This window comes from Melozone crissalis, unplaced genomic scaffold (assembly GCF_028551555.1).
Source record: "Melozone crissalis strain CALT ecotype California unplaced genomic scaffold, PUWL_Pcris_2 ptg000023l_1, whole genome shotgun sequence".
Classification (NCBI taxonomy): domain Eukaryota; kingdom Metazoa; phylum Chordata; class Aves; order Passeriformes; family Passerellidae; genus Melozone; species Melozone crissalis.
In genome coordinates, this window is record NW_026535801.1 from 7600110 (window position 1) to 7623121 (window position 23012).

General features: G+C 39.8%; 1 protein-coding gene across 1 annotated transcript in view; it reads left to right on the forward strand.

Moving 5' to 3' along the window:
- ERBB4 (erb-b2 receptor tyrosine kinase 4) overlaps nucleotides 1-23012 on the forward strand; it is a 465169-nt gene that overhangs the window by 313708 nt on the left and 128449 nt on the right. The window contains exons 12-16 of the mRNA XM_054278524.1: nucleotides 556-755; nucleotides 7462-7594; nucleotides 9708-9801; nucleotides 11206-11360; nucleotides 17068-17112. Coding sequence (XP_054134499.1) covers nucleotides 556-755; nucleotides 7462-7594; nucleotides 9708-9801; nucleotides 11206-11360; nucleotides 17068-17112 — 627 coding nt within the window. The remainder of the gene's footprint in view (nucleotides 1-555; nucleotides 756-7461; nucleotides 7595-9707; nucleotides 9802-11205; nucleotides 11361-17067; nucleotides 17113-23012) is intronic.

Sequence of the window (23012 nt, forward strand, 5' to 3'; positions counted from 1 at the left end):
ATGAAATGTAGAGAGTGAGCTAGAAAAAAAAAATCCATGAAAATAACAATTTTTTCCTGTAGTACTTGAAATGGCATTAATTTGATGCCTGACAGAAGATGTTTTAATATATTTTCATTAGCATAGGGTGGTTTAGTAATAATGTGGTGTATTAATAGTATTAATGCTGTTCGAAGTATTAATGGTGTTGAAAGAGAAACCTGAATTATATTCAGTTTTCCTATCAGCACATTATCTCAAAAAAATCTGTTAATGGGTGAAATGAAACTGGTTGAGGAGTTCTGCTGGCTTGCTTGGCCTAGTGCTATGAGCATCACAGCTTGTGGTACCTCACTCCTGACAGGACTAATCATTTCCTACCCAATAGAACTGGGTAGGAAACTCATAAAATATTTGTAGTACCCCAAAATAAAATTTTTCTGAACAATTCTGTTTTCCCAGAAAGATCATCTTGATACTTGGAGCTAATTCCAGTTGGCAATTCCCTACCAGATATAATAAGCTGTGCCTTCTGAAGTTAATTCTTATTCTCTCTCACTTTTGTTCTCATCCCAGTGGCCTCTCCTTGCTCATCCTAAAGCAACAAGGCATCACTTCCCTGCAGTTCCAGTCCTTGAAGCAAATCAGTGCTGGTAACATCTACATCACAGACAACAGCAATTTGTGCTACTACCACACTGTCAACTGGACCAGCCTGTTCAGCACCCCCAGCCAAAAGACAGTGATCCACAGGAACAAAAAGGCAGAGAACTGCAGTAAGTACCTGCTGCTCACTGCCACCAGCTCACCTGGGGGCTTCTGCAGCTCCATGGGCAGCAGGGGAGCTGTGCTCACTCACAGCATCCAGAGATTTGGCCCAGTTGGAGCAGGAAAATGAAAATTTTTAAGGTGTGGACAAAGGAAAGGGAGCAGAGAGAATTCACTGCTTCCTTAATATGATGGTAACATTCCAGTTTCACAAATATGAATTCCAAAGGCTGTCAATGGAGTGTTCATGACTTTACAGCCCTTTCCTTATGGAGTATTGTGGTGGTGTTTGCAAGGGTCCCAGAATGAGAGAAGGCATGAGAATCTTGACTCCAGAAGGCTGATTTATTATTTTATGAAATATATTTTATTAAAAGAAAATTATATACTAAAACTATACTAAAAGAATAGAAGAAAGGATTTTAGCAGAAAGCTAGAAAGGAAAGGAATGGAAATAAAATCTTGTGACTGCTCACAGCCTCAACACAGGTGGCTGTCATTGGTAATCAAGTAAAAACAGTTTCACATGCTGGGTAAAGGTTCTCCAAATCACATTCCAAAGTATCAAAACATGGAGAAGCTGAAACTTCCCAGCTTCTCAGGAGAAAAGGATTTTTATCCTTTTCTCCTGAGAAGCTGGGAGTTTAGGATTCCCTAATGGAAGGGTTTTTCATAAAATATGTCTGTGACAGAATAGATCTAAAGTGACCCTAAGTGGCCCTATCTTAATCCAGAATGGTGGTTTTGGGACTGGTTTAGGTCACCCAAGTTGTTCTTTTTCATATTTGACTTATCTGATAAAAAATACTACTTCAGGAAAGCTTGCATGCCAGTACCTAGGCTGAGATCATTGCACTGAAAAGCCAAAGAAAGCTCTGTAGCAGATAAAATAACTTGTTTATATAGAAATCAGGCAGAAAATTGCATCAATACAGGCATATTGTAGCAGCAGAGCAGTTCATTTGAAGCATCTGTTAGACTGCTTGCAGGAGAGGAGATTCATTAAATTGCTGTATGTTTAAGTGATATTGCTGATTTTTGTGCTCTGACCATCCAAAAATGTTTGCTTTGGGTTTTTTCAAGCTGTGGTCCTATTTTTGACTTGCACTTTAGTTCTTTCTTTCTGTTGGTTTGAGGGTGGTTTTGTTTGGTATTTTTGAGGGATTTTATTTCTGTTTTTTATCCTCTCCCCTCTCTTTGAAGTGCTGTTCTGCTCTGTTTTGAGAGTGAATAGCTGTGCTCATCACTAGTGTGTAAATGTACCCTCAGTGTTAGGTGAAATACAGCTGGAGCTTTGTCTCTGCTGCTCAGTTCCTTTTCTAAGAGCCACAGGAAGTACAAAGTCTTGTTTAGTTGATGTCCACATGGTTTTGGTTGTGTGGAATTTTAATTATTATTTTATTAGTCTATTTCTTTACATGCAAGTTAAAAAGGTGAAATTTAAGAGTAGGCTGCTTGCTGTGCCTGAGGGTGTAGGGTTTTTCTTCTGCCCATAGAAAGCCAGCTATAAAAATAGAGTATTTATTGGAAAATAGAGGTGCTGCCAAGAAGGATGGCACATCTGCCCAGGGCTGTGGCACTGCTTTTTGCTTTCCCTTGCAGAGTAACAGGATCATGTGGTGAGGAACCACCTAGTTCTGCACTAGTGCTCTCTAGCAACTGTGTTTTGTATGGCATGAAGAAATAATTAACCCTTCTGAGATCTCCCATATGGAATTTTTGGGGTGAAAGAAGGAGGAAGCTTAAGGTTTTGTTGACCACGAAAAAGTCACTAAGGTGACATTCCCAGATCTGAGTAGGTCCTATCTTGCCAGGAGATACATGAACTTGTGAACCTCCTGGAGAGCACAGGTTTCCTCTCCACCAGGTGAAAAACTGCTTACTATGGGAGAAAAATCATGCTCTGATGTTTTCTTACATCAGATTGGCTCTAGCTGTCTGATTATCATGCAGCATTTAATGAAAGAACAGTCAACTTTCCTTCATTCCCAGACATTTAATATAAAAAGAAACTAAGCAGTAATAAGGTGGGACACAGGCCTCATGTCTCACACAGGAATGATTCCTCTTTGCTTCAGGTTTCTGTAACCTCACACATGTTATGAGACAATGGGAAATCACTCAGGTGAATTTTGTAAGGTGCTTTCTCCCATCATAGAGCAGTGTCCCAGTTGTTTCAATATTTTTGAGAACTTTGGGACACAACAACTGAGCACAGCAGTTTGGAACATAATCTTGCATTAGTTGTCAGGGCTCCTTTGTCAAACCCCTCTTTGCCCTTCCCTGGGATCACTCAGTTTGAATCCCTTTGAAGCTGCTTCCAGAGCAATGGAAACTGGGATGTGCTGTCACATCGTCCTCTCACATGCAATGTCTTGTCACTACATTTGCACACAAAGAGAAAATGCAAACTTAATTTCACCTCCAGCTTGGTGAGGATTTGTTATAATAGACATTTACCATTTTCCAGGAAGAAAAATACTCCTAAAGACATTTTAAGAGATTTAGCACTGTGGAAATCTTAAAGAGGAAAGAACATCTCATTCATTTCTTTTTAAACAGTCACAAAGTAAGCTCCAGTACCAAGGGGCTGGTTTTAAAAATGGACTCTGACCTGTGTTCATTAAATGGACAGTGTATAATGAACACAGGCCGGGGGTCAAGTGGCTCCATCTGGGAGGCAGTGCAGTCCTAACAGGAATATTGGTTTTTCTCTCCAATTGGAGGGCAGTGCAATTCCAACAGGAATATTGGTTTTTCTCTCCAACTGGGACATCTGTGTGAGTGAGTATCAGTGTCCAAGCTCATGTGCATAGGGAATGGAGCAAATCACCAAGAAAAGGGTAGGTAGATTTTACCTTTGCTCCATGCTGAAGTGAAAAGTCTGTCTTTTTTTTCCAGCTTTTTTTTTTGTTTGTTTGTTTTATTTTTTTTATGGAACTGTCAGAGGTGAGTCATGTGAAATATGAGTGCACACAAAAGAAATGCAGGCAAAAAAATGTTCTTTTATCCAAAGTTACTTGAGCAATTCCCTCAGCTTTAGTGACACCTGCAGTGTAAGGTGAAACCCTTCTAGGCAAAGGTTGTTAGAGATGTGATTATTATGAATTATATCAATCTAGCCACCAACTAACAACTTGAATAAATGATTACATTCATTATCAGGCATGATGTAAAGCTAATTGAAGTCTGCAGGAGTTTTCCTATTCAGTTTATGGAGCTTTGGATCAGGCCCAAATAATTTTTCTTTTTTTTAGTAGCTAATTTTCTTGTGTTCTATTTAGGTTGGGGAAAAACATTCAACTTTTCTGCTTCTAACCTATGTGGCCCCATTAATAAGGAATGAGTCCTTCTTCTAAAACTCCTGACAAAATCCAGTATCTGTCAAGACCATTATTGTTATTTCTTTACACATAAGGACATGTGATGTGCTGGGGCTGCAGAACATGCTCAGCGCTTGGAATTGCCAAATAATGTGTCAAAAATTGAAATGTTTCTTTAGCCATCCCCACAATTAAAGAAGAGAAAGGCAGAGAAATGAGTTTTTATAAGTTGTCAAAACAACCATTCCCTCCTTGCCAAGATTCTTTTATGAAAACATTTCAGGAGGAAATCATAATTTTTTTGTTTCTATTGCTTTTTTCATAAGACTACAGGCACTGTGTTGGCTACATTTCAATGGGGTAATCATGATTTTCTTTATTAAAAAACTCTCTTTTTATTTGTATACAGTTACTCACTGTATTTTTGGAGCTATCTCATAATAATATCCCTTGTTATTTGGACAGATATTTTACTGAAATTCTCTGTCTGTGCAAATAAATTCTGATTCCAGAGTAGTTTGTAGGGTGAGAAAAATGAAAAGAAAGGATATCACTAGTAGTAAATCAATTTCAAGTCACAAAGAAGGTGAGAAAGCAAACAGGGAACTGCCTTTCTGTGATGAGTGTGGAAAAACAAAATCAGAAGAGCTAGCAATATCCTTAAAATTAAAAATGAGAAATGAAGGGATCTCCAAACCAGGTTAAGTTTTTTTGTTGCATGACAAATATTTAAAATGAGTGATTGATTAGAAAACAAAAACCATATGAAACTATATAAAAAGTTTGTTTAATTGTAACTAGGATAGTTTCTGGCTTTGTGGCTTTTCTTTTTGTTTTATTTACCGGTTCAGTTGCAGCATAGTGGAATTACTGGTATCTGATAGTTATTATAAAAATGTTAATAAGCTTGAAAGGAAGTCAGGACAGTAAAGAGAAGCTGGATTTTGTGTCTCTGCTCCTCCTGACTGTGCTGGTCTGGCTCATTTGGCTGCAGCAGCAGAGCTCAGGGAAGGAGGACAAAGCATCTCTCTGAAATGGCCCCCTGAGTCCCTCTTGCTGTGCTGGAATCTGTGATAATTAATACACTTCAAAGCATACTGAGCACCTGCAATGACTCCTGAATGAAATAACTTTGGATTTGGCTGTTCCTCGTTTGAGATTTGAGGCAAAAGGAAAACCAAAAAGATACTCCCGAGTAGCTTTTGGATGTCGGCATTAAAAATTATATGTGATATAGAAAGGAAAAAACCTGAATCTCCCAGCCTTGATAAAACATGTTCAGGCTTCTCATGCCTGAGGTTATTTGTGGTGTATTGAGTAAGGAAGTATTGAAGAGGGTGGTAGAACTCAAGTAGCACACCTCCTTTTCATTTGTTATTCCTCTTAAGTTGTTCCAGTAGTTTGAAAAGCCAACAAGTGTCTTATTGTTGCCATCTCTGATAGTTCAGGTCCTTGCTGGGTTTAATTTACTCAGTCCAGGGTGTAATCCATTTGTGTAAAACATTGCATTGTGCAAAAATAAATTCAAATTTATTCTGCCCTTTCACATGCCAGGGTTAGGTTGAAAGTGCACCCAGATTTCCATCAGATGCTGGAGAGATAATGTGTTCCTTTTGCTCTTTGCTCATTTTCTCTATCTGTCACATCATCTAGATATTTACACAGGGAATGATTTATGTAAAATAAAAAATACAGACTTACACTGTTTGAAACAAACTTTCCCTCTAACCCTTAGTTCATTGTGTATTTTCATGTAGGCTTGAGGGTTTTAATATAAAGGCTCTAGGGCTCTTCAGGTGCTTTTGCAGTAAATAAATCTAAAATCACAATTTATTTTCCTTTCCTTTCTTTCAGTTATTTCCCTACTGTCCATAAGTTGTATTTCAGGGAGTCCTCAATTCATAGGTAGCATTTTATATTTTAGTTTAATAGAACTTTAGTGGATTCAGACAGTTGATTTTTTGACTCCTTTAAATTTTTGCCATTTATCATGTCATGTGTCAGGGAATTTTACAGGTTGATCTTTACTTTCTATGAAGAAAAATCTCAGATTTTAACCCTATTGGATTCCTGTCTCTTTGAATGCCCATGAGGGACTGGGAAGCAGCAGTGAACAATTGTTTGATGCTTACTCACCTCCTCCTTGCCATTCAGGATTTTAGCAGCTTTAATCATGTCCTTTCTCCCCCACCTCTCTGTTTACTCCTGGTTTAGAAGCTCTTCTCTGGTTTTGATCATCCTTGGAGCACTCTCTTAAATCTTTTTCCTGCTCAGTTTTTTTCTGAAAGGAGCAGAGCAGGAGTGTGTACAATATCCAGCTGAGTGCTCTGTGTATTTGTGTTGTGGCACAATGGTGATTTGCTTTTTTTCTGTCCTATGATTTGTGGGAAAAACTATATAAAAAACTTGCAAAAGTTGTGAAGTAGGTATGTGTTTTTATTTAGTGCTGGCTGCATGCAGAATAGTTCTTTAAAGAACATGTGCACTCTCTGGGAGTCTAGTTTCCTTTTTTGTCTCTTAATTTGCTGTCTATGTGTGAAGTTTCACAATAGGTTAATATTTATTTATAGATGTCACTTATATTTAATTTATAATTTTATATATATAAATATAATATATATTTGTATTATGCCTTATATATATAAAAATAATATATAATTATACATACGTACATTATAATAAATAAATACATTACTACATAAACATCTATAATAAATGTACTCTATACTATATATACTATGTAATAGTACATATAATATTATATAATTATTATATAATAATATATAATAATATAACATATAATATATATTTTATATATTATTGTAGTACAATAAAAATTTATATTTAATTTATATTCTTTTATATCTATTTACTAATTTCACGTTACAATCTCTTCTCATCAGTGCTTGTACAGAGAGAGCTATTTGGTTATTTGTTTCTTGTACTTTCAGTTTTGGTTTGCTTCTTGTACTTTCAGTTTTGGTTTGCTTCTTGTACTTTCAGTTTCGGTTTGCTTCTTGTTTCAAGGTCTAAGGGGCTCTTTTTATCTTCTTCTAGTTTGGCAATTTACATTCTTTTTGTTTGAGGTAGCTTTGTAAGTTACAGGTTTTTTATGAGTATAGTAAGTTAATTAGGTTTTTAGTAAATTAATACAGGCTTTTTGCAAGTACAGGAAATTAATTAAACAAGTTAAACAATTCCAAACAGCACACTTCACTTAACTCTGCAATGGATTTGTAGCCAAAGTGAATTCTGAACTTGGTGTCTCACTTGCTCCTGGGCAATGGGGACACCCCGGTGACGGTTCCGAGTGTGTCCGATGCCCCTGGAATGTTTTTCCCTGGGTTTGGGAGGGCTGTGTGCATTCCTGACAGCACCCCTGTCTCTGCAGCTGCTGATGGCATGGTGTGCAACGAGCTGTGCTCCAGTGATGGCTGCTGGGGTCCAGGGCCAGACCAGTGCCTGTCCTGCAAGCGCTTCATCCGGGGCAGGACCTGCATCGACTCCTGCAACCTCTACGACGGGTAAGACTCTGCTCCCAAAGCTCCTAATTAGCTTTATTGAGGACTTCAACGAGCAAGTCATTTGGGGTTTGCATTAATCAGCATCTGGCTCCACTGCCAGTGTTACTGATTTGGGGTGAAACATGTCATGGGGTAAGACTTAAGGATTTCTGAATCTGAACGTGTGTGGAAGGCTGTCCCTGGTATTCCACTGACTAAAAGTTTTCATGCAACATCATCACCTTGCACCTATTGTATTGCTGGTAACATGAACAGTTTGATTTAGGTGAAAAATTACCAAAAACCCCTCATTTTTCCCTAGTTGATACTCTTTTTCAGAACCACACAATTATATTCTTTCAGACAATTTGGATTCAGGCATCTGATCAAGAAATTCTCTGAATAAGGACCCCAAAGTAGAAAAACTCACTCTCTTTTTCATAATGCACTGTGTAATTGTACACACAAATATAAATTTAAAAACCAGTAGGAGTTCTTGCCCTTTTTCCTTTTGCTGCTTGTACTGGGGGAATACCTCCACAGCACAAGATGGTTGAATCTGCCTCATGACAGAAAAATAAAGCTGAACTGAGCCAAATGAACTCCCACAAATGCATGAAAATATTCTCAACTCTTCCATCTGGAGAAGGCTTGCAAAAATACTTTGTCAGAGCACAGTTTTATGTACTTAAAATCTTCTCTCCTCCCCCTTCACCCCTTAATAAGGAGAGTTGCAGACCCCAGTTGTGTTGTCAGTGCACTGGAATAAGTTGGTGCCCCCTTGATGTCTTTTGCTGCCATGGAGCCTGTCACAGTGAGAGCATGATGAGACTCAGTCAGTGTGTTCTGTTCTGTTCTCTGCCCATCAGTGAATGGCGCTGACAATGTCCACAAATCTTTGTCATGTAATAATATTTATAACCTGGGCTGGGGGAGAACTTTTTGTTTGTGGGAGAGCACTGCATGTTGATGCTGTAGGGCAGCAACAGTTCTTTAGGGTGGGGTCAAGCTGTATTGGACATCTCTTTTAGTCCTCAGCAGGAAAAATCCACTCCCAGAGCCAGGGAAGGGTGAGCTCAAGTGAGGTTTTCCCCAGCTCCATCCTGATGTCCTCAGCAGATCCTAATGGCTGTAGAGGAATGAAGGATGAGCAGTGACCACCTGTGCTCAGAACCTTTACCTGGATGCTTCTGGAGCCCCCTGAAATGAGTGTGCAGGACATCTGTAACTGGTTAATGCAAATATTGTAATTGGTTAATGCAGCAAGATGGGATCCCCTGGCAAAGCTTGACCTGGCCCACTCTGAGCCTGCTACAAAGATTCGGTCTGTCTTTAGTGGGGGAGAAACAACTTGCTCAGATGAATTAATCTTGGCCTAGAAGAAGATGGGATGGATTGTGTTGGGAGAGTGCTGGAAGTTTGTGGTGAGGGGAAACTGGCAGGTGAAATGTTTGAAGGAAGAAATTTAACCTACTTTTTCCCCCTTAAAAGTGGTTAATAAAAAGTGGTAGTTTCTTGTGGATACATGAAATAAATGAGTAAAAAGATGTGTTTTGACATGTTATAGATTGAGACGACAGTCTAGAATTATTGCTGAAAACATTGAGCCTTTTGGAGAAGGCTTTAAAATGTGTTCATAGAGACCTACCTGCAACAAGGGCAGCTCTGTTATCAGTGCTCATATGTGGCAAGTGGCTTCCTGAATCTGAGCCACAGTCTTGTAGGTGAACATCAAGAAACCAGCAGTTTTGTCCTGTTAATGAAGTCTGTATTTCTGAATTACAGGAAGGCCCTCACTGTAGTTTTGTATCACCGGCCAAAGGCTATGTACAAATCACAAATGGGATGGGACTGCTAGGAACGTGTCCTGAGCTGTTTTATTTTCCAGCATCAGTCTCATTACATGCTTATGGCAATGAGAAGATAACAGCAGCTCTATTTTATAAATTCCCACATTGTATGTTGGTGAAGAAGGTGTCTGCTTCACGTGGCTGTGGTTGGGGTGGTGGCCGTGACAGGCTGCTGGCCTCAATGCCTCTGAGATCAATTCCATCAGGTGAACACCCAGCCAGGTGAGCTCAGTTCTGTCTTAGAGTCAGATTTCTCCTAACCTGCCTGCAAAATATTTCCTCAGGGAATTCCGAGAGTTTGCAAACGGCTCTGTGTGTGTGGAGTGTGATCCCCAGTGTGAGAAGATGGAGGAAAACATGATCACCTGCTACGGGCCGGTAAGGACACAGCCTGTCGTGTTTGTGGGGTTTGGTTTGCTTGGTTTGGTATGGTTCAGGGTAAAAATGTGCTGAAGGAAAAAAAAAAATTAGTGAAACAAAAGCAGAAGACACACATATTCTGTGTGTAGGGAAGGAATTCTGCTTGTTCTGAATTGGTGCTGGGGATCTGCCTCGGATCTGCCTCCTTACGAAAATGATTTTAAAAGTTTTCTTTCCTGAGTTATCTTAATGCTTTGGTGGTACAGATGCATGCAATTTTTACAGACTGACAGCATGCAGTTGGGGTTTGAGTGCCTTATTTTATCCCTATTTTCCTTCTTTATCCACCATCTCCCTTTCCAAAAAAACTGTGGGGGAATTTGTCTCCATCCCTCAGTTTGAACAATATGCTGGGAAGTTTTTTGTACTTAGATAGCATTTAATTTCTTTTGATAGATAGCATTTTTCATGCATACTAAATGATGGTTAACTCTTTCTCACCTTTACAAGGGCCAGTAACTTTTCTTTCAAAGATTATTGTTCATTTGGGAGGTAGAAATTGTCTCTTTCTTCTAGTTTTCTGTGTATTGCCAAGATTAAAAGTCACAAGTATACTGGAAATGAGGAGTTGTATTTTAGGCTCCTCATAATTGAGAAAATATAGCCAATAACTTATTTCCTTATTTCTGTGACTTACTGAATGAAAAAAAGAAAGGCATCATAATTTTTCTTACAATACTGTGTTTTTCTGCAAGTAGTTAATGTTTCAAGTGTTGAGCCCTGTTGCGGTGTGATGTAAATTTGGATTTGTAGCAGGGTTTTTGGACATAAAATCCTAGGCCAATGCTCAACCTGATTTAGTTATACATTGGTTTACCATCACAGCTTTAAAATTTTACTTTTACATTGCCCCGGAGTCTTGGTTTGTTGGTCTAAACAATTTGGTCTTCATGTGTATTAAGAAGAAGACATAGTCATTTATCTTGTAGAATAAAGGACCTTGTATCCTTTCATTCTTGCTGTGACCAGATGCCATGTGCAGAATGCTTGTGGAAAATAGTTTTGGGGTGCAGAGGCAGGAGATCCCACTGAAAGCTTTGCAAAGGTTCAGTACTAAATAATGTAGCAGAAACTTTCTCAGCATTAAAATGGGTGCTGACTTCACTGTATTAAGCACACCAATAATATTAAGAAGCTCATCTAGAAGCTGGTACTTAGTTTGGCACTCTACAGAAGAAGCTTATGGCCAAAAGCACCAGGATTTGTGTCTTTGCTGCTCCCTAACAGAGGCTGGAGCCCTGCAGGTAATTACCAGTTCCTTGGGAAGAGGAGCTGTTGCAGGTGTGCCAGTGCAACCCTAGTGCAGCAGGAAAGGACAGAGTAACATGAATGCTCTACATTTCTTTCTTCCATGCTCTCCAGGGTCCTGACCACTGCACCAAGTGTTTCCATTTTAAGGATGGTCCAAATTGTGTGGAAAAATGTCCTGATGGCTTGCAGGGGGCCAACAGCTTCATTTTCAAGTACGCCGATGAGGATCGGGAGTGCCACCCGTGTCATCCCAACTGCACCCAGGGGTGAGTGCCAACTCTGCAGGGAGCCCTCCAATCCATGCACTGCTCCCAGCACAGGGTGCTTCAGAGCTAGTTTGGCTTAGTAAAGCATTTGTCCCACTCCTGAAAAGAGAGTGTGCAGTAGGAATTCAACCTTTGACTTTCAGTCTCTCAGGTTTTAGTCATGAATGCCCAGCAGTTTATCACAAAAAAACCCTTCTGAGGACTAAAGAGAAGAACTTTCCACAGCAATGCTCTGAGATTTCCTTTTATACTGATTTGTAGCAAATGCTGCCCTGTCACTTAGTTTTAGGCTTGTAAAATGAATTTATTTTTTTTTTTAGTATTTTCTCCTTGACAGAATCTCTACTACTTGGTATTGGTGAAGTAAGCCTGCAGCACTACTGTGAGACAAAAGTGCTACTGCTCTCCTTTCCCTACAGGAAATGCAGAAAGTTTGAAACCAGACTTTGCTCAGTCTCAGGCTCCTGTACATCAATTTCTGAAGTCCTGGTAAAGTGCCCAGAATAGTTTATTTCACTTGGAATTTGTTACACTTGGAATAATACAGCCCATGAATCTGAACCAGAATTAAGAACTTGTACAACACAACAATGGTCACATGCACACCTATAGTTTTGCACAGGCCATGGAAGTTACAACTGCCTTTTCCATGGGCCAATTCAGAGTGTCCAGCATACAAGAAGAGGAAGAGGCAGCAATGGGAAAAAGAGAAAACATCAGCCAGTGAAATAATCTTCGACAAGAGGCTCTTATTGTTTAGCAGCTAAAATTAAACCAGTAAATTATTCAATGTAATCTTGATGTCAACAGCTGTTGCCATTCAAAATGAGACCTTTTGCTGGTTTTGCAAATCTAATTACAATGGAGCCATTAGGGAAATGAGAGGGAGATCACAGAGACACAGCCAGGATCTGTTACACATTTGTCTCCCCCCCAGACCCTTTAAATCAGTTATGCAATAAGAAAAATGCTGTTACTGTGGAAGAAGAGGGTAAGAAGAAACGATATTAAAAGACACTCCAGGAGCTCTGGTCCTGGTTTTCATAGGTGGAGAAGGTGCCAATGCTGATCTAATCTGACAAAACCACAGAGGTGTGATGGATTTACTGTGCCTTGCAGCTCTCCTGGCCTCCAGTGAGCAACACTTCTTCCTATTTTCTCCTCTTTCCTGAGGAGTTCTCACTGACTCAGCTGTTTCTAGTGTTTGTGGCCCAACTGTGTTTCTCCTAGACCAGGAAGACTGTAGAAGGTTTTCCATTCCTTTCCACTTCTTCGTAGGCATTCATATTTTGCAAGTGGCTGTTTATTTTTATCTGCCTGGATTGAGAAGGCAGGTTTTTATGTCTTGTGCTGAAAATGTGACCTTCTAGCTCATGCACAGATATGAGGGGCATTAGGCAGTTCTGGCTGACCTTGGCAGTCCTCATTGGCAGCTGTTGCTGACACTGGGTTCCCTTATGCCAAATGATGTTGTAATCCTTGGACTTCTGGTTTTCCCTCCTTTTTATTTTCTCCTTCTGATTAGGTGAAAGAATGTCCCAGTGTGCCCATCCCCATAAAAAGGACAAGTAAAAGGGCTAAAGGTCTCTCCCCCAGTTATGTACACAAAGCCCATGATGTTCCCATCTCCCAGATGAGGAACTATCCCTTTTCCATGACAATTTCCCTATGGAAATCTTTGTCCTCTTATTAAAAAGTTGATGTGTCTATTCTTGGGTATTTTTTTTTATCCCTTAGAAAACCAGTGTTGTCTTCCCCCCAAGTGTGGGTAAGCATGGCTTGCTATTCATTTTATTGTTCCTAGAGACTTTGTGGCATGTAATTATGTTAATGAAGCTATTTATGACTGCCCAACATGTTTGGGGTTTACAGGTTGTCCATCTTCTTGCCAACATTGTCAGGGCCTGAATATGCCCATGGAGAGAAGGGAAATCAGTTCTTCTCTCCTTTCCTCCTTCAAGGCTGAATTCTCTGGTTTCATACCTTTCCTTTAAGACAGTAATATTTAAATTCCCCTCAGTCATGATTCTTCACTGAAATATGTTGTGGAGAGAACACAGCTTGCTGTTTGGCTCATGGCTGAGAGGTAGAGAGAAAACTTAATTCTGCTTCCTCCCCCACATCTGTTCTCCCAGCTGCCAGATCAAGTGCTGGAATTTCACCAGTGCCCTCTCAGTACAGCTGGGATACCCATCCAGAAGGGCTGAGCTGCTGCAGAGCAACGCTTCCCAGGATGATATTATCTCATTCCTGCAGTGCTGCTTGATAAAATAGGTTATTAGTCCTCATGTGATGTTTCCAGTCATCCCCACCAGTTGCACCAAGAAAGGACCTGTCCCACCTCTGTTTCCTGTGTTTTGCCAAAAGTTACATCTTGGCATTTCCAGAGGACTGCTTTAGTGAGCTTTGCTAGCACCGTTCTCCTCCCTTATTCAAGTGTAATGACTGTTTTTCTTAATAGGTGTGTAATTAGCCAGCCCTGTTAATGACCTTGCTTTGACCAGAAGAACTGTCAGACAGAGACATCCTTGGGTGCAACCACTGTGCTCCTGCCCTTGCATCCCTGTGATAAGTATCAGCTACTTGCAGCCAGTTTGGAGCAGATCTGAGGCACGTGGGACAGCCATCCCACTTAATTCAAGAGAGTTGGAAAGCATTTGGCACCTTTTCTTGCAGAGCCAGCCAAAACTGAACACTTGCACAGGAATAAAACACTAATTACACAATAGCAAGTGACAGCCTGCTTCCTTGCTGGGCAGGACACAAATAGGGGAGCTCACTGGACACCTCCCCTGGTCACACAAACATGTTTTGTCACACAGCTCTTTGAAGAGAGGGCATTACTCCTCACCAAAATTCTCTTTTCCTTCTAAGCCATGATCAGAGAAGTCAGGGGAGCTCCAGCAGTGAGTGGCCCTGAAAGGATTGGAGGGCAGAAGCACCATGTTGTCTCTAAAGCTTAGGTGTATTTTTAGGAAGAAAGTTTGAATTCCAGATGAAAGAATAATGCAATCACACTCTGGATAAGAAAACTGTTACCCTTTTGTTTTGCAAAGTTTCTTCCTAGCCCCTGCTCCAGTTCAACTTTGTTCCTCTCACCTGTTAGCTCAGTAGCCCTTGGGCAGAGTTGTCTGATTTTATCCATAATAATAATTGTGTGACCATCACAAAAAAGGTTTTCTCCTGCCCAGAGATAATCCACTTACACCATTGTAAAATGAGTTTTGTTTGTTTCTAGTGACCAAGATTTTTGAGAATTCATCTGGTGTGGAATGGCTTTATCACCCCATATCCGTGCAGTTAAAACCCCACCTTTCAATCTTAAAGAAGGTTGATAAATGACAATATTTCTGGATTGTTCCTGGAAAAAAAATAGTTGTTATTGCAATTTTCAAAACCCCAAATTTCCTTTCAGAGGATGATTATCTATTAAGCTAGGATGAGCTCCAAGTGTAATTTTCTGGATAAGCTGTATTGAACTTTTGTAAGGTACTGAATATATCATTAATGAATTGGCATGTCTCAATTAACCAGTTCATTTTACAGAGCCAACTTGGAAAAGAAAATATCATCCAGACTCCAAGCAGAAGGAACACTGGGTGTGAACAGTGTGATGTATGATTTTGTCAGGCTTATATGTGCCAAAAAGCCTGGAATGAAGGGAGTTCCCTCCTGGAGAAAAATACCTGGTGGTATTTTTTTTGGTGGTACAAAATACCCTGTGAATGAATATTGCCATGACTCACACAGTGTTGTACTTCCCTGCATGTAATCAGGACAGCCACTCAGGAGGAACCTGGGAACTGCCTCACTAGGAATAATGGAACTGCACCTGGACAGAGTTCTCTCTTTGGGAAAGCCAAGCCCACTGAAGAAGATTACAATTTGAAATAAAAATCAATGATACTTCAACTTGCACTTGGTGAGGTCCAGCAGTACAGTTTGGCTTCAATCCTGTTCTCCAAATGAACATGTGAAGTGACTCCAAGGCTACAAGTTCTTGATGTCAGTCTGCCAGTTCTCTAAGCCAGCAGCAGGCTCTCAGACCTCTAATTGGAAGATCCTCTTCTTTTTATTTACTGCAAGAGTCTGAGCTCAGCTTTTTTTAGCATGGTAGGAAATGGACAATCTGAGCAATTCTTCAGCCTCCTTCATTGCTGAGCTTGTTTTTTCCAGATTGCTGAGAATACCATGAAAGGAAGAATCATTGGATGTATTTGAGATGGGTTACAATTCAGACAGTCCTGAATTCTGAAGTGCTGATGCCCAGGACAGATGAAATTCCAAGAGTTCTCTCTATTAAGTTTTTGAACTGTGTTTAAATCAACCCTTACATTTATGCAGTATCTGGATTTTTAACACATCTTTTTTATGCTGGAGGAAGCAGTCATTGAGGAAATCCTTCCAGTTTGTGTTTGCATGTCAGAGTAAATGTCTTATGTAAAAATAAGAATTCAAGTAAACAAACATGGGGTAAGGTTTACTTGGTCTGCTCTCCCTGATGAGAAGGTACAGGGAAATTGAATTCATTTTCTAATGGCAGAGTGATCCCAATTTAAATGCAGCAGAAGCTGAGGAGTGGCAAGTGATGGTGAAGCAGACAGAACATCTCGTGGGAGCTTATTTGAACTTTCAGATTTTTTGACATGCATATCCTTCCATCAAAGCCAACCTGAAAAAACAGCAAACTTTAAAAGAGTTGGGGATCACACCCTAAATTTGAAATGCCTCAAGAGAAGTAAGTTGCAGTCTACTGACGTGTCAGATCACCTCTGCTGCCTGTAGCAGATGTACAGCCAAAGGGCCTGTTAATAAAATGGCTCTGAGATCTTCTGAAAGAATGGAAATAAATGGTTTGGTTTCCTTAAATGCCAAGGGCCAGGTACTCCCCATGGCTAGAGTGCCTAGCTGGGTGTGCAGCACTGAAGGGAATCAGGTGGTTTTAACCCCTAAAAGCACAACTTTAGTTTCTGAGAATCCTGACTGCTGTGTAAATGTGTATTTGACTTGCTGTTTGAATGCAGGGGACCAGGAAACCAGTCCTGTTCTTCATGGGGACAAGGGACATCCACACATGGCACACATGTGTTCTGCAAACTCTTTTCCATGGCTGTGTTTTAGTGGTGCTGCATTCCTTGCATTTCCAGTGCCTTTGGTGAGCACCTGCTGATTGTGCAGGTGGAGAACTCTTGGCGGCATCTAAGGAAAGCAGAATAAAATGTCTGAATCAGCAGACACCATTTTGCTGTGGTTTTTGTTGCTTTTGTTGGAAGTTGATCCTTGAGAAAAAGGATTTCTTCAGTTACCTTGGCTGGGAGCTTAGAACAAAATGAACAATTGCATCAATTACAGAAAGAAAAGCAAGTTTTGGATTGTGCTCCTGGAAATCTCGACTTGTAAATTAACAGCTTTTGTGCAGTAATCACTGGTTTGATGACTCATAAAAACACACAGGAAAAGCAGCCCTGTTGTCAGGACTCCCACTTACACAGGTGAAAGTGTTGTTTGAGCCAAGATGTGGCCTGCCTTGGAATGCTATTGCTATTATTGTTCCTCTTGTCACAAGCTATAATTTTTTGGTGACATAGGTCTCTGTTAGCAAGAGAAGAGCTAGAATTAAGAACACAAAGGGGATTCCTGCTCGTTGGGTGTGTAAATAACAGCTGTCTCTCTTTCTCTCCCTGTTTCCACTTTGGATTTGCTGCAGGTGCATAGGGCCACACCTGGAGGACTGCATTGGGCTGATGGATAGGTACTGGCTGGCTGCTGGCTGCCTGTGTGTCTCCATCCTGCACGTGTGGACAAGGGCGCATGCGTGTGCATGTCCTGGGGCGTGGCAATGACGTGGTTTGTTCTGTAATTGCCTGCAGGTGTAGAGGCCCAGCTAGTCATGACTGCATTTTCTATCCATGGACACGGCAGTCCACTCTGCCCCAGCACGCTAGGTAACATCCCCACCCCATCCTCCACACCTGCCATGTCATAGCAGCCAGTTTGAACACACACACACACCTTGTATTCTAGAAAATCTGACTCCTTGCAGCCAAATTTGCTTTCTGTTTGAAAGCCATTTAGGTATTCTGCTCATTTAAGCTGATTTTTAAAAGTGTTTTTATTTTTAGCTTAAATCAATAAGGATTAAATTCTGAAATTTTCCTGTAGATATTCATTCTACAGATTGAATTTCAAAATTCAATTTTATTAGATGGTAAAAATTTTGGTAAAATTGTTTGGTAAAATTGATGGTAAAATTCTGGAATGCGCTTGTTTTTCTCTTTATTGCGGTTTTTTGTTGTTGTTTTTTGCTTAAGACAAAATTTAAAAGCAAACGAGCCTCTTCCATGCACCTTCCCATGGAAAAATAAATGTCATAGCAAAACAAAATTTCTTCCTTACTTGAAATAAAACTATTGTTTGATTTTTTTTCTGTTTAAAAGAAAAATTGTAACCTGCCAGCAATTTTGTTTTTCAGTAATGACAATTGAAACAAATTAATGTAGGCTTTATTCTGCATTCTTTTTCATGAAAGCCCCACATTGCTATTGAGTTTGTTCATTCTTAAATTCAAACTGGTTAATATGACTTCTAGGCTTTGGGATTACTCTCCTGAGCTAAGACTAGATGAAAAATGCATAAATTCAATCAAACCCACCTCATTAAGATTTTCAATCTGAGTTTTTTTCTTGTCTTTTTCAAAAGTTTTTAAGGTTGCCTTTCCTTCCTAATTGTGTACATAATGTGAATATACCTATTTCTAGCTTAGGAGGGAGAACATATTTGGACTTGAAAAACAGTGCACGGTAAATGCTATAAAGCAGATGGTATATTTGTTTATTAAATCAGTATCAGTTCTGACTTAATTCATTAACCAATTAATAAGCAGCAGAAGATGAATTTTTCAATATTTTAATGTTTTGTTTTAATCTTTCTGATTTGGGATATCCATTTTGAGATATTTTTGTGGGGCCTCATTTTCAGATGGACTCATCCAAACAAAGCTGTCCCAGTTTTAAAGGTCCCAATTTCATCAACTTTACTCAAAACACAAATATCAAAAATGCGTTATTATTTCCTTGAGTTTACAGGCCTTATCAAACTACAGAAATGAGAGGAATTGTTTTACTCTGTTCAGTGGTTTTACTCCTGCTCCCTTCAGTCTCAAATGTTTCTTGTTTCCTTTGGATCTGATAGATATTTTTTTTGTTTGTTTCAGCCTTGCTGAATTTATTCTAGGAAAACTACTGCACTGTGTTTAAATGTCAGTATGTATTCTTTCACTTTCAAGGCAAAGAAGGAAACTTCATACCTCTATAATAGATTTGTGAAATTGTGCTTTTTTTTTTTATTGTGAAAATTGTTCATTCTATTTGGACTAAAAATGGGCAAATCTGCACTGGCAAAGTGACACTTTTTGTTACAGTAGGGCTGTAAATCCAAAATGGATGTGTTTAACTTCAGATAGAACCTTTTTCATGTCTCTTTAACAGCTGTGCACCCTCCTGAGACTTATAAATCTTAAATTAATTAATAATCAGTCTGACCCTTACCTATTGACTTGAGTTTTTTCCATTGATGTGAATTATCAGTGAGTAGAAGGGGACAGATTTTTCTGCTGAAAGTGAGAGCAGGGCTTTAACCCAAACAAGAAATTCCTCATCTTCTCCTATTTCCATTTTCATAGCAGTGTTGCTTTCCTTTCCAGTTTTTTAGTTTGCAAATTGTTTGTGCCATGATTCATTGACTTGAAGGCTTTTGTAAGAGTGTGGTAGAATAGCAAAGGAATTCTTTCTGTCATGTTTAATCAAGATGAATCAGATGTGCATCACATGGCTTGTTTTCCAAATGAATGGTGAAACTTCAGTTTTTCTGCTTATCTACAGTCCCTTCAAGTTTGTGGGAAAACAACCTTACTTTTGGCAATGCATTTCTTTCTGCATAGTTTGGTTTTGGGTTTTTTTTAACCTTTAGGTTCAGTAGAGTTCTGTCCAAAATAATATCTCCTCGTACAGCTTCCTGTATGGATTATTCCTGTAGGGCTTTGGTTTTGGTTCCACCTTCCATACCAGTCTTTCCTAGAAATTGCCAAAACAAAGATGGCAAGCAGAAGAAGGCTGGAGTTTCCCAGGATGCCCAAAGGAGTTGTCCATCCTCCTTTCCTGCCTCTCATTACAATGCCACTCCTCCATTTGCTACTCTCTGGCAGTTACTTCAGTGTTTTCTGAGGTTGGAGTAGCACACAGTATAACATTACAGCATATTCTGGAACAATCAGCAAAAAGATGATTATGTCTGCTCCCAATATGGGGATAGCTGTTGTTTAAAAGGATTCAAAAACTGTAAAAATGATGCTCTGCTGTTCATTAAGAAAATACTCTAGAGAGTCAGGAAAGGCTGGTTCCTTTCAGGTTCACCTGAAAAATTTAGCTAAGTGCAGTGACTTAAGTGAGACTGTGGACAAAGCTTTTCCCTAAAGTATGAAATTTAATTGGTTTATCCTTGCTAGGCTTCATTCACCTTAATAGTAGGAGAGATCATCAAAGGAGGAGTGAAGTTTCTGTTTTCTGGAGGATGTGAGATTGTACATCTACAAGTGTGATAGGAAAGAACCAGCAGCAGCAGCACTGATGTTCCTGGTCTGAGTAAGCTGCTGTCTCTGTTTACGCCCCGAGAAAATTTCATTTACATTTCCCTTTTAACTAACAGAAACTAATTAGCCAGGCCCACTATTGTCAAGTGCTTCAATAGAATGTTGTATAGATGTTAACTCTAATTACAATGCTCTTGCTAGTTTTGTATTCAAAAAGGATGTCCTCTCAACAAATCATCACTTCCTCAGCAACAACAACAAAAAAAAGAGCTGGTTTTATCTACTGCTTATGTGTACAAGAGCTAATTAACAGTAAACCCTGTGTAATGCAGGCAAATCCTTTCATAGCTGTTTTGTACCCTGTCAAAGTATGACTTCAGCAGAATTTCACAGCAGCTCTCAGTAGTTGGTGGGGAAGGGAAACCACCTCTAATAAAATGCTTATGTTCATGGTTTTCACGGTGCTCAGTTCCATTGCTTGGAGGAAAGCACTCCATATGCTCTCTGCTTTTATAGAATAATTATATTATTCTGGAGGGGAAGAGGATCTCTGTATAAAATAAGAGGGAAAATAAGATCTGTGAGTACCAGCTAATCTATGGTACTTGGTTGGTAAAAGATGCTGCTCTTGAGAGACCCTTAAAATGGAGCTCTCTGAAGCTGTATCAGAACAGAGCAGTTGAAGAAACAGGTTTATTTTTTAAAAATCCAGACTAGAAAAAACAGTTTCAGATCCTCTGTGGGTTGCATAGATCATAGATGTCATCAACAGGACAAATTCACGGAATCGCAGACTGAGCTAGGTTGGAAAAGACCTTTGAGATCATCAAGTCCAACCTATGACCTAACACCACCTTATCAACTAAACCACAGCTCTTTTTAAAATATTTTTTTAAACTCTTCCAGGGACAGTGACTCCACTACCTCCCTGGGCAGCCCCTTCACCCTTTCTGTGAAGAACTTCCAGTGCCCAACCTAAACCTCCCCTGTGTCCTCCTGTCCCATTGCTGGTTGCCTGGGAGAAGAGACTGACCCTCACCTGGCCACAACCTCCTTTCAGGCTCATGAAAGAGACTCATAGGGAAATCCCAGTTCTGTGGGTGACCTTGCCTCTTCTGAACTGGTTCTGAAGCCAGACCTTTGCTGAGGGTATTTTAATTCTCGCCATAGCATTTCCCTGCCTGGAGCTTTAGGAGGAGTACCTTTGGGGTACCCCTGGGACATGAATGAAAGTCACTGCAGTGATCTTGTGAGCTCCTCCAGTTTTTTTAACACTTCCATATTTTAAGATTGGCCTTATTGTGAGAGGGTGTGGGTGGGTATTCCTTCTTTCCTGTCGTACAGATAGAATCCTAGAATGGTTTGGGCTGGAAAGGATATTTATTCTTTCCTGTTCTACAGATGGAATCCTAGAATGGTTTGGGTTGGAAAGGACTTTAAAGCTCATCCACTTCCAACCCTCCCTGCCACAGGCTGTGACCCTTCAACAACCTGAGGTTGCTCCAAGCCCCATCCAACCTGGCCTTGGGCTCTTCTAGGCATGGGGCAGCCACAGCTTCTCTGGGTGACCTGTGCCAGGGCCTCAGCACACTCACGGGGAAGAATTTCTTCCTCATATCTGACCTAAATTTCCCCTCTTTCAGTTTGAGGTCTGACCACAGTTAATAAATGGCTCAATGTGTTAAAGCTTCTGTTCTGAACCACCTTCAGAAAGATTTGTCTGTGATCAGTGAGGGCTTCATCTGCTTTACTCAGCAGGGTTGGCTGGCATGGACTCATGGTATGGAAGGACTTAGTAGGGTATGCTGCTGTAGAGAGAAATAAACTCTACAGCAGCATACCCTGGTAAGGTTGGGAGAGTGCAAGAGCTGGAAGCAATTCTCACACAATGCTGTTTAAAATCTGTTCTGTGGCTCCAGTGGTTTGAGGATAGTGTTGAGAGAGCGTAGGATAGAGCAAGGTGAGAAATCTGATGTTCCTAGGAGTTTGTTGTACAAGGAGTAGAAGGTGGGCAATAAACTCTTGCAGGATTTTGGTGCTGTTGATACTCATTGACCAAGTTTCCCAGCAGCTGTGCTGGTTTTTGATAAGAAAATTATTTGTTTGGAAAATTGACTAAATGGTCTTTACTGAAACTATGAGCAGAAAAATGGTGAGTGATGAAGGCCAAATGTGATAGGTCAGTGCTGGAAAAGAAGAAGCAATAGGAAATGCAAATTAATAAATGGTTTGTTAGAATGGAAAACAACACACAGTGCCATTGCAGAGATGATTGCTTTGGGTTCTCATCACCCTTGTGTTGTGGGTTTGTATTGATTTGACTACACAAATAATACACAATGCAGAAATAAAATTTTGCCGTGGAGAAGTGACCTTATTATAAAGCAACAGTATATATATCTCACCACTCTCCAATGGGTTTCTCTCATGGCTGGAAATAAGGATTTAATCTAGATTTAATGTTGCTATAAATTAATTATCTATTATTAAATATACATTTGTAGAGCTTTAGAAATCTGGAAGATGTAGCGTTGTTTAAACCTTAGTGAATGGTTCTGTTATAATTCATTAATATTTAATACATACTAAATCAGAACTAAATCTTGTGGTCTTACTTCCAATCTACCTGTGCAATGTAGGATTGGTTACTCTTTCTTAATTAGAAAAATTAACATGACAAATGTATTAGAGTTGAGAGCCCAGACTTAATTCTCTGCAATTTGGCATATTCCTTGTGGCCTTACTCAGGTGTGAAGGAGCTGCAATTCCTGCATGAAGCAGAAAGCTCTTAGCTGGGGTTCTTTGGAGCATTTTGCTTTTCATTGCCTGTATAACATGAGTTTTCTGGAATGATGGAGCATAGAATATGTAATGCAGATGAGAATTTGCACATTGACATTACCTTTTTTGTTTGTTTTACACTCCAAAATGTATGTTTACTTCTCAGTTAAATTGCAATGGCTTTTCCAGCATTGGATCAAAACTAGCAGCTAACTTGGTAATGATGATACTATAGTTGTCTGTCAGTCCTTTTCCAGGAATGGAAATACCATTTTCCAGTCCTT